The sequence below is a fragment of the Bombus flavifrons genome, chromosome 9, assembly GCF_040668555.2.
Source record: "Bombus flavifrons isolate JBK064 chromosome 9, iyBomFlav1_principal, whole genome shotgun sequence".
NCBI classification, from domain to species: domain Eukaryota; kingdom Metazoa; phylum Arthropoda; class Insecta; order Hymenoptera; family Apidae; genus Bombus; species Bombus flavifrons.
The window spans coordinates 8293282-8305941 of record NC_138450.1 but is presented as its reverse complement, the minus strand read 5'-3'; the positions used below and the strand labels follow the sequence as shown (position 1 = coordinate 8305941).

General features: G+C 36.8%; 1 protein-coding gene across 3 annotated transcripts in view; it reads left to right on the top strand.

The window, feature by feature from the left end:
* LOC138183476 (A disintegrin and metalloproteinase with thrombospondin motifs 15) overlaps positions 1–12660 on the top strand; it is a 178387-nt gene that overhangs the window by 62615 nt on the left and 103112 nt on the right. For all 3 annotated transcript variants that reach the window (XM_069120406.1, XM_069120408.1, XM_069120405.1), the window contains exon 5: positions 798–923. In XM_069120406.1, coding sequence (XP_068976507.1) covers positions 798–923 — 126 coding nt within the window. The remainder of the gene's footprint in view (positions 1–797; positions 924–12660) is intronic.

The window sequence follows — 12660 nt, the reverse complement described above, 5'->3', positions numbered from 1 at the left end:
TAAATTTGCATACGGTGTAGAAGAGGTTTTTAAGATTTCAGTCGAGCTCTATTTTCTTCTTGACGGAAAATGTGACGAAGTTAATACTTTTCAAAGATTCGTGGGATAAAATTGTACAGGATGCTTTTCAAATGTTCTGACAAATTTTCATAACGTATTCTTATAAACACGCATATCTTATAAATAATTTATCAAAGAATTCTATTGACAATATACGATATTCAAATTTACGTGTATGTATATGTTTTCCAACATCGATGAAATATTCTTTCTGTTCAGTCGTACCGCATCGTCGATCGTTAAATCATTAAACCGAGCCTACGGTACTTTTATCACATTTTTCTAAAATCATTCATTTTGAAACCACGAACTGTCATCAAAGCATTGATAACGTTACTTCTATACGTTTTTATTCTTACCTGTAGAAAACAAGGATTGTTATTTTACACATTTTCTACATTACACCTCGTTTATAAATCTTCCAGAAACAGTAAAACGTGAGTTGAAAATTTGTTTGCTTCGAGAAACCTTTGCAAGTTTGTTTATTGTCAAGTGAACGTATATCAACCATAGAAGATTGTATCGCTGAGTCTGGAACAATTTTACGCTTTCCTTCCCTCGTGTATCAAAGTTTACTGCTCGTTCTGAATTTTTATGTATTTTCATCGAAAACACGGCCATAGTTGCAACCTTTTTGTTTCGACATCATTTACGATACGTGTTACTATAACGCAATATTCTATCACTTTCGTAATTGAATACATTTAATTATGGTTTTTTTCTTTCTGTTTGCGTAGATTACTCACATGACTGAAAACGCTAGCAGAAGGGAATATCCGGGCCCTGAACTTGGCTGTTTCTACAGCGGAACCGTAGACGGCGACCCATACTCTGCTGTCACCGTTAGCCTTTGCCACGGAATGGTGAGTCAGAGTCGCACTATTATCTTTATAATGATTATCTTAATCTCTCTTTACTTTTTACTTGTTGCAATAAGAATTACATGCTTCAAATATTTATTAGATCATCGTGCATCATATGGATGTGATATTTTGTATTTCGGCGATCCAATTTAACCGTTTGAGTCCCAAAGACGGTATTTTGCATTTCATTATTATCTTCTCGGTAATTTTTATTGAATAAAACTTGAAATATTTATAAATTAATAGTAGTATAAAAAATAGTATTTTTTCAATGATTCCTGGCATTCAAACGGTTAAGAATAGGAAACTATACGATGCAACATAATTTGTAGAATTTGCATTTTAGATAGATTAGAATGAAAAGAAGATAGGAAAGTAAACAATAAATCGGAACATTCGTAATATTTGGAGAAAACTAATTTGAATAATAAGAATAAATTCTACTGTACGTCTTAGAATCTTCATTGAACCAGTCGTAGATTAACAGAATTTCGATATTAAGAAGTATCGTAAAAGCTAGACAATCAGAAACACAAATTGTAATACGAATAGCAATTAAAAACTGTGATATTTTTCTTCAATTTAGCGTTTTCCGTAGGAATTTTCTTTTCTGGAAATTTTTTAACCAATGTATAAGTTTCTAAAAAAATTCCTCATTATTTCAGCTATTTAATAGTCGATGTAACGTGAAAGGAATTTTGATACTATATAATATCGTACATTTCAAGAATAACATGTGCCCTGCTTAAAATATTTTTTTACAAAGAAAAATCTACAAGTCTGTATAAAAAAAAACTTGCAGCAATCTAAAGTCACCATCAAGGTATCCAAACACCGTACACACCCACCATCTAAAAATACTTTTGCATCCCAGTTAAAAGTCATCGTCCAAGTGACCTCTCTGTAGGGACGCAAATTCCTTTTAGAAATCGCGTTAGCAGAAAGAAACGGAGTTGCGAAAATGCCTAGCGTGTTTCACATTAGCCAGCTCGCACAAAGGCGGCTGTTTAAAGCCGTTTCGCGTAAAACAGGTATTTTCGCCTCGCCTCTACCTCGAGTGCTATCGACAAGCTATCGATGTACGCCTTCGAATTCTAGTCCTTTCATAAATTTTATTGCCAGCCATGCTCTCTGACAGAAAGAAAAACCGTCGGCATCACCACTGGCAATCGTTTCAAAATATTTCGCGTCATTGTGTAAGTAATAAACGCCAGAATCACTTTGGCTGCTGTAAAATTATCATAGGATGGAATAGAAATAGCGAGGGAAAACCGTACTTCTCGAAATCATTGTGGTGGACGGTGTAACGTATTGTTGGTTTAATCAATAACGAGATTTAATTAACTATATTTACAGATATTTTAAACTGTAAAATACAAAATTAGTTGCAAACGTCGTTCGCTTGATGGTACTCGTTATAAGATTCATTCGTTATACTAGTTCGCTCTGGCTGACTGACTTACTGACTCGATACTGATATTCCTTCGCACTACTAATGACTGACTGACTGACTGACTGATGTTTGTTTGTGCGACTGACTGTGTCTAGGGGACATGGTCGTCTATTTATACCAGTCGAGGGGGGTACCGAAAGGTTTGATCTTGTCGCCCGCGGTATGTTGCACGTAGCAGTGAAATTGCTTTGTCCAGAGTTTGTTTATTACATTATGTGCGTGGTATAGTGTTAATCCTCTATGGAAAAATAACTACGTGAGACATATGCGTATCGCAACGTCCAACGATTGACATCGAAATACGATATTAGCGATAGCGAATACATGGAAATATCCGCGTACTTAAATATTAAAAGCATCAACGTCTATCCATCTTCCGGAAACATATGTATTGGATTGGCAACTAAGTGATTGCAGATTTTGCCATTAGGTGGTATTGACAAAATCCGCAAACACTTAGTTGCCAAGCCAATAAAACAGAACGTGAAAGAAAACCGCGCCACAGTGATGTATTTTAAATTCGTTGAGAGCATCGCAAATAGAGAAGATCTGAAAATACCATAAAATATGCCATAAAATATCGTAACAGACAGGGTTAGAGTATGGTTTGCGCAAATCATAGAAATTAGGTAGCTCGGAGAAAGGGTTTGACGAAGGTAATTGATCGAATAGATCTTAGAAATCGTAGATACGATATCAGTTATATATGTGTATGTTCATTGAGATACGAATTTGCATAAATAAAACATCAAACAAGATAAGAGATATTTTGCGAAATGTCGATCGGTATACTAATCAAGAATACGACCAATTTACTTGTTTTGTCCAGGCTCCTATCCTATCTTTTTGTTTCTTTCTTTTTTACAATCTTATAACAAACTATATAGATAAAATATATGTAATAAACTATACATATGTTTGTATTGTAAGGGACTCATAACGAAACTGTATAAGTGTTTCAATCGTTTCAAGCTACGATAATGATATTTCGTAAGACAACCACGTCAAACAAAGTGCGTCTGGATAGCAGGCGCCACTCCATTTGAACGATAGCATAATTAAATACTAAATCGTTTCGAATTCAAATAAGTACAGTGAGAAGTTTGTTATCTGAGCACCGATTATCCGGGCTATTGATCGTACGAACGTTGATCGTTGTCCCGCTGACTATCGATTATTATCGAACCGTGTAATCGTACTATTCTTGCGGTTAGAAAGGGTTTCTGACTGATATTAACGATTTATCGGGTTCACTTGTCTGGGTAATTGATAGCGGAGTAGAAATTACGCGGAGAGAGGGTGATTTAGTGGACCGAATTTCCCAAGGTTAGATCGTTTATCGCTGAAGAGACAGACACAATTAATTCTCTGTTCTTTGTATACGTGCTGCGTGCAGAGTTCTGATTGTTGTCTGACTGGCCAAGTTGAATCGCGTTAGGTATGGTCAGTGCTTGCGATTGTTGGACGATTATCTGGCTAAAGTTGCGTCTTCGTGACGATTAATAAATTGCCAGGAGATGATGTTGATCGGTTGTTGAAAGAATTTGATTAATTGCGTTGACAAAGACTTCTGGTGTGGAATGAATTCTATTTTATGAAACTCAATTCTTACAACATCGATGACCAATGGAAAATTTAATCACAGAAAGTAATCAACACAAATACGATTATCGAGTATTAATGGTCGCTTAAAAAAATTGCACTGTGTTCAAACCACCAAATTAATTCGTTAGAGATTGACATTTCATTCGCAATCTTTTTCCATTTTTTTATATCGTAACTATCGAGAAGAAGAATAAAGTTCCGTTCAATTATCTTTCTCACTGTCATTCCTCTTGCCAAGCAGTTTCGACAATTCCATAAAGTTTGAAGAAACTCAACTAGTCGTAATAGTATGATAAAAGCTATTTCTTTCAAATTATGGAAATTTCTACCTGTGATTTGTATATTACACTTCTTACGAAGTATTTATTATTCTGAAACATTTCTTGCTTGTTGACAAAAATATTCGAGTCGCTCTAAGTTCGTCCATTGCCTGATAACGTTCTTTTATTAATTACCTTATTACTGTTTGCTTCTTAATTGGGTCAAATGGATACGTTCGAAAAGGAACAAACAGTGGACATTTAAAAAATGCAGAGGAACAGCGTGCGCACGTTTACGAAGGTTCGTATGTGCTTTCACGACCGCATTCTGGGTGCGTTTCATAGCTGGCGCTGCATCGTCGTACACGGTACACATTGGACATTTGCCATGGTAACGCTAGAACGAGTTTCCGGATTATCTTGGCAAACGCGTGGCCAAGTGGCGCCGTGCATCTGTCGGCCGAGTTCGGCAGTGAATCTTGTCACGTCTTGCAAATCGATTTCCTCCGGTATCGAATTGTCTTCTGACAGACCGAGGACAGATTTTTTTGGCCGCTTGGAATTTGGGGGACCTTGTTCGAGACGTTTGAAACACTGGCTTGGTGGATCCGTATCGACAGAATTGAATGGCTCGGTTGATTGAATTGGATTTAGGTCTGCTAAGTTTAACCTGTTGATTATTTCGGATACGATGGTACAATTTTCGTGCGAGTATTATAAATATAAATGTTTTTTAACAGGAAATAAAATCTTACTTCTTAATAGACAAACGAGATAAAAGGCACAAGATTGGAGAAACGAAGTTTTCTATTTATATCGGTAACGTTGAAGCGTTTCTTGGCCTGCATACTTGCAAAAATTTAACGATCATGCAGATTATCATGAATTTGTTGAACATAGTAATTTCAGTATTTATGAATTCCCATATAATATCGTATACTGATAGTATCATAGCTTATCCTACATTCTATAAATTCTTCTTTTAAAAGGTCTCGAAATAATCTCCATATCCATGATATTACACTTTATCCTAGATTCTACAGATTCTGCTGTGAAAGGTCTCGAAATAAATTACTTCCCGTACATCGAAGTAATCGATAACGTTGTTTATGCGTTTAAACGAGCCACTTTGTATTTCCGTCGCCGATAGTGGTACGACGCGCAATAATATAAGTTATCGAGGATTCCTGTGTATCGATCTGCCGAACAGCGAAAGGATTAAACGAGCCGACGTAGATTTGCTTCTGTAAGTTAGCAGGAGTTGGGTTCCGCGAATAGTTTATGCGTACAACGCGGATTTTCTGTCGATTCCACGAATACGGCACATACAAGTGGCCACGATTAATTAAATACGTCTCAGTTGTACGCAGTCGATGACTTCAAGTCGATCGTTTTGCGAACAGGAAGACCAACCGTCGATCTATTATTTTTTTTTTTTTTTTCGTCTGTTCTTGGTTAAATTATCGAGCAATTTTTGGGACATTTTCTTCTTCTTTTTATAATACGTATTTTTTCCTTATAATAAGTAAAATTTCAAATAGCTGTTAATATTCTATCAATTAGATGGAAATGATTATTAACGACATCAATTTCCAGTAAATATATTACGTAGAATATTATTGTTGTTGTACAGCTTCGAGTCTCTTTCTAAGCAAATTTTTCAAATATCTAGACTTTCGTTTAAAGTTACTTGAAAGTTTGGCATTTGGGATTTTGCAATTGTTCAACATTTCGCATTCATCGCAGATCGAAGGGTTTGATTTCAAAGTAAAAAATAATAGATGCCGATCGTTACTCTTGCGGAATATTATTTATTGTTTTACAAGTGTCCAAGACTTCATTCAAAATACTTTTAAAGAATTATCGGGCAATTTTTGGAAAACTCTGTGTAAAAATTTCAAAGTAACTTTATTATCGTTGAGAGCGATTTCAATTGGTAGTTTAAAACTTTTCATACGACACGTTTTTTATTTAAATAAACAACAGATTTGGAGATTTTTGAGCAAAAGTAGCGAAAAGTGGAAATTAATAAATGACAAAGTCTTACAAATGTCTGAAAAATTTGAATTTGATTTATATTTTATATAGGAAATATTCTATCGTCTGGTTATTTGCGTGTCTGACAATATCGCGGGTTACACTACTTACGAATATTGTAACACGCCTAGCACAAGACTAGTGAATTGCATGTTATCGCTTGTTTTACATTATGAAACATTATGTAATCTTCAATTTAATGAGAAGAAATTAAGAAATTGGATGATGCTTCGGATTGGAAAAGAAAACGACTCGAACAATCCAAGTTATATTCGCCAAGAAGAAGATTATTTGGGCCAAGTAAAAGTTTCAGACTCGAATACATCATTTTAATATAATTATTCGAATTTTCTACGAGACACTGTTTTATGTATTATTTCACTTCGCGAAGTAAGTATTTTTTACTTAATCAATCTCAATTTCCAGCTAATCAGCTTTCTAAATCCTATCCCAACAACCATGGAAATCCTATTATATCCATTTTCGAAATTCTACGCTAACCACTGCAGAAATTCTACTCTGACGTCTGCAAAACTTGATCGACCGTAATTCTTTTCTCTCAAGTGACACTGTCCACGGGCGAATTTCGCATGACCAGGCACAGAGTCGCGAAATGTAAAACGCAGATTCGCGACAAACACGAAAACCGTGATGTTTGATTACACGTCGATGTTTGATAGATGCAATTCCACGAACACAGCCTCGTAACAGTGATTTTCTGAGGAAGGAAAATAGTAACCGAAGGCTGACTAACAGCAGACGATATTTGTGTGTTTTATTCCTGCGTTCTAGGACTCCAGATTTACGAGTTCTTTTTAAATTCTCGTCTCGCCAGGTTGACGTTTTCGAACGAAAAAAGAAAAAAAAACATGAAATTTTACGTTCGCATGGTCCGTACAGTTGCTTTGGCCAATATTTGACCAGTCGTTTGGAATATTTAGCGATACGTGTGAAAATCGATGAATGTTTGTTTGCAGAGCGATAATTTGTTATGGGACATCGAGATTTTGTAGACTGCGATACTTTGATAACAGTTGCAAATTTTCATTCTTTGGAATTCATTTTAGGAATTAACAATTTTGGAGTAGTTTTAACGTAAGCAATAGAAATTCGCATAATTTTTACACTCTTTTTGGAGAATATTTACGCGTTTAGTCGATGATAAAACCGTTTGTTTAAAGTAAAATTATACATCTGCAGTCGTTAAATACATTTAATATATGTTATACGATATTGTATGAAATTATATGGTAAAAAAAAGAGTAACAAGAAAACTTTGTTCGACAAATACGGTTGAAATAAATTCTAAATAAGAAAGTTTTTCTGACGCAGTGTGTTTCATCTGGTTGAACATTTCTATACTTTTAAGTAGACGTAACGAAAACGGCTTTCTAGCAATTTCGCTGTTGCATATAATTTTCACCTATTATACGCGAAGTAAAGTATCCTTTTTGTTTTAAAATTTATAGTATTTACGTTGCGTCACTTCTGTTTTACACGCAGACAGATACGTATCGCTGTAGGTAGCGACTATTTTTAATGTCTGTCGATTCTCTGAAATTGACGTAAATTCCTGCTGTTATTTGTACTAACTTGTAATTTTACTGAATGATATCGAATTGATCACGGAGTTTAGATAATAGCGTGACAGCTTTTTTCCAAGACTTGACCATGTCGACGTGGTAATTGATGACTGTTATTAAGAGCATCGATACGTTAACCGTTTACAGTTGAGTCACTCCGACATAAAAAAATTCCTCGAATCTTGTTCGTCATTCTGAAAAATGTCACGAATGGAAGTCTACCTTCTAACGTATACTTGTCTCGTACGTTTTTACTATTGTCGTATCTAACGAAAACCTCGATGATTATACAGGGTGGTTGGTAACTTGTGGTACAAGCGGCAAGGGGGTGATTCTGCGCGAAAAATGAAGTCGAAAATATAGAATAAAAATTTTTCGTTTGAGGCTTTGTTTTCGAGAAAATCGACTTTGAATTTTCGGTCGGTACGCATGCACTTTATCAAGTCTCGTTATAACGGATCTCATTGCAGATCGTTGTCTCGATGGAAAAATTAAAAAAAAAATTTTCATTCTGTATTTCCGACTTCCTTTTTCGCGTAGAATCACCCCCTTTCCGCTTGTACCACCAGTTACCAACCACCCTATATATATTATTTTCTGAATTCAATGAAACAGCGAAAGAAATGTATGCGAAATAAAAAATACATTGTACAAGAACAAGTAAGAAATATTTAGAAATTAACGATATATTTATAAACGAAGGTGAACGCATTGGACACTGATTTTTCTCGGTCAAGTGTTTACTAGCCGCGTTTTCTTCGTTTCTTGGACGACTCGCGGAAGTTGATAGACGAGAATCGGAGGTCATGCATAACAAGAAACGTTCGCGTTACCGAGAACCAGCGTTTCTGCTGGTTTTTAAACCGTTTCCTGGACTACCGTGGCTTCCCGGTGAATGTTTCATTCAGCAGTATTTTCCATCCGATGACCGATTTAGTTTGTGTGAGATAGATGAATCTCGTTGGTTGTGGTTCTTTCTTTTTGTTTTTTTTTTCAATTTAACGCACAAATATTAGGTTGTCCGAAAAGTTTCTTTCCTTTCACGAGGAAATAATAGACGCACAACGTTTTTTATTTTATATTATTTTGTCGAATTACGTACGATCCGCTTTGTTCTGTTGAGATAAACGCCGTGACATTTCACAGACTCGGTTTCACGTTTGCGTGAAGGTACATTATTGTAAAAAACACGTTTGCGAAAGAAAGACACTTTCCGGACAACCTAATATCTTGGAAAGAATGTTGGTATTTTATGACTTGGATTTTTAACACGACGTTTTAATTAAACGCAGAAATAAAATATAAATTATGCAGATTTAGAAAAATATTGGCTGTAATAAGTCACATACATGTGCACGTATGTAAATAGAATGACGAAATTTACCACGTATCCAAAATTTCAGTTAAATCGATGACTCAGAATTGTCGATTCTCTGCTTGTAAATTATTTAAAGGGAATATTTTTCAACTGAATTTTATTATTTTTTCTTTTAGGATATTTTTTAATATGCTGATTCATTCCCTTCGATCTCGCGTACGTAAACATAAGGCATCGAAATGTTTTTCGTTGAAATTGTATGGTTTCTACAAGGTGGTTTCATTTTCGTATTTCAAGTTTTTCTTTAAATTTATTTATTACCACGTTTTAGAGGTAGCACTCAAACGGCTTTCAAATATTCTCAATATTACGCTTTCACGATGTCTTAAAATTACGACGCGTTTACACAAAGCGAACATCTGTAGACGCGAATTTCTTTCAAGAAAATTTCTTATCTCTTATGATCTTTCTTAAGTTTCGAAGTAGCCATCCCCTGAAACGAATCTGCATTTTTAACAACGTCTTTGTCATATTTATAATTTTCATGCACTTTCAACAATTCTTTCTTTCTTGCTGCGTATTCTGTAGCTTGGCGAAATATCTTTGTCGCTGCTTCAATCACGTTTCGTGACTTCTAAAGATATTTGCATCGAATATTATCGCTTTCAACGCGTTTTCTTTGTCCTCCTATGTGAAAGTCATGCCGTGGGAGTCATAAGGAACAAATAATTGCGGCATGCGGTATGATCTTTATTCGAAACAAAGAAGAAGGTCGAAAAGAGAAACTTTAAAGGCCAACGGTTGCACGTGGTTAGCTGTTTAACTTTTCCAATCGCTTCCGGTTATTCTTCTTGTTTTTTTCTCAACTTTTAGCTTCACAGATCGTTGATGTCCATTTCGAGATGCGTCTGACCTTTCCCTGGAAAAGCCAAGACAAAGAGCAATATAAACTCCACGCGTATGGACTTTCAGATCTTTTCTACGCTCTTCTCTTAGAATCAATCGACCAATCCTTACAGTTTCTTTTAGGAAAAATAAATTACCAGGAATTTTAATTGGTTAATTAACTATGCTATTTACCGTAATCCATTGTTGTATTACAAGTACTGTCCTAATTTTTCTCCCATGTTTTTTCGATATCTACTCAATTATTACACGTCGGTTCTCTTCGCAAACCAACCAACAATTATTTTACTCGTTATGATTTTGTACTCGTCGCAATTAATAGACAGTCGCTTGGAAACTTAGCAAAGTTTCTCCATACGAAAAGTCCTTCGGTATCATACGATTACTCGTCGCAATTATATTCCTCGCAGTTCCTACAAGTTCTACGAGTTCGCTCAATGAAACGAAGCCTCGACGAATGATCACACGAAGCTACGAACAAAAATAAAATCCGCAAGACGTTTGAAAAACTCTTATCGTTACGCTGTCGCCAAGTAACCTTCGCTGGGAAAGTCACAAATTTTCCTTCATCCGATGAACCGGAGAAAGTAAAATTACAGGCGTGTGCGAAGGCGGATGACCAGTGCGATAACCAGAGCTTTCTATCAGCCTGGAGCCTTAACATTTTTTACCTTCTGCATAAAATACAACGGAAAACAAACTGTCGGACGTAACTGGTAGGATCATCCTTGTTATTTAATTGCCGAGGATCGTCAACAGGCTCGTTAACGAAAAATAAAATGAAATCCAGCCATGATGCCGGTTCCTCCTTTCGCTCGAAAGATCGACGAGTTGCTTCGGCCGTGTAACGGGGAAGAAAGGCGAAGCGGAAGGGGATTTTTTGGGTGGAAGTTGCACAGACTGCCGCCACCGGATTTCATGCGCGTGCACATTCCCATGGTACAGACTGAAAAACGTTTTTACGAGCGTGTTTTTACGAGCATCTCGTATTCTTTCACACGGCTATTTTCGACGCGACGCCGGGGACCCAGCCAATTTAATGAATGAAATTTGAACTTGTGGCTCGTTCAGGTTCAACGACACGTGTCTCACCCAACTGCATCGACACTTGGCGCGTTTCTTCCCTTCGATTTTTTTCTCCGTGTTGGCAGAGAGGAAAGGGCGAGCAAAGGCGAGGAAGGATGTTCTCGACGAAACGGGGAACGAGAAAGGTGGCGAAGGATGTTTCACGGAGAATTGAAACTCTCAACACGGTCAGACGGTGATATTTGCGATCGTTCGGGATTCCATCGCGTTATTAGCACGTTGCACGTCGTTCCCACGTTCCGCGAACATTCCAATCGTTTCGTTTCGTCTAATCTATCGTGGAAATAAATCTAGCAGGTTTTTAAACGTGAAAAGTTTCTTATATCTTTGAATGTTACGCGAGTTTTGTACATTTTTGCGTTTGCTAATTTCCCGTAAATTGCTGTTCGCGAAATCTTTCAACGTCGCGCGAAACTGATCACAGATATCCGTCGTGCAACACGGTAATTGGAAGCTAGTTTCGTTAGATGCGGAGATTTAATAGAAAATTGGTAATTAGGTTCGAACGATTAACAAAAGTACGTATACTATGTCCTCGTAACTAAGAGAAATATGTTCATTAAAGTAATAGCGAATTAATTTCAAGCATTGCATATTAATATTACTCGTGCGAGTTATAAAAGGTGTCATCGACTTTTTATCCGAAAATGCACTCGGAGCTCAAAGGATTAGCACAACTGGACGAATTACAAATGGGTTAAAAAGTTCAATATTCAAGAATTGCGTACGCGAATTAAAAACAGCGCCTGCTTCGCTAAGAAACATCGAACGATTTAACTTGCTGGCGCTTAAAAATTCACGAGCCGTGGTAGAGCGAAATCGCGTTACAGGAATACCGCATTGTACGACTGTTTTCCCGGTTCTGAAATCGTGTTAGAACGAACCCGTGTTGTAAAAATATCCTGTTACACGAGGGATGCCTCTACCATTGAAAATTGAAATTACCTGAGAGAAGTGGCCGGCGAAGAAAAGACGAAGACTCGATAAAACGCCGTGAAAGAGCAACGCCTAAGTAAAATGCTAATTTCACGAACGTACGTTACTTTCGAATTCTTCTTACATTTCGCTACGAATTTTCCGGCCACTCGAATACATCAGGTAGTCGAAGCAAAACCTCGTCTTTTCCTCCACAAACGAGTCTCTTCTTCTCGAACTTGGACGCGGTTCAATCGTCGAAAGCGGGAAAAACGAAAAGGAGGAAATGCACGGAAAGCAATCGGCGAATGGGCTTGAAAAAGACGTAATCGTAAATCATAGTCGCGTTGCGTTAAGCCTTCAGTTTTTCTCGTGAGTCAACGAGACGCGTTTGCAGTCGGCTTTCAACGGAAAGATTGACGACGTGAACCGACCGAAGACGTTCCCTTTTTCTCTCTTTTTATCGACAGTTCCGCTGAATGCTAAGTAAGAAACAAGCGGCGAACGACGATTTGAAATAATAAGCGACAATGGAATTTTGTGAAAGTCATACGTTGCTTTCCGTCCGCCACTT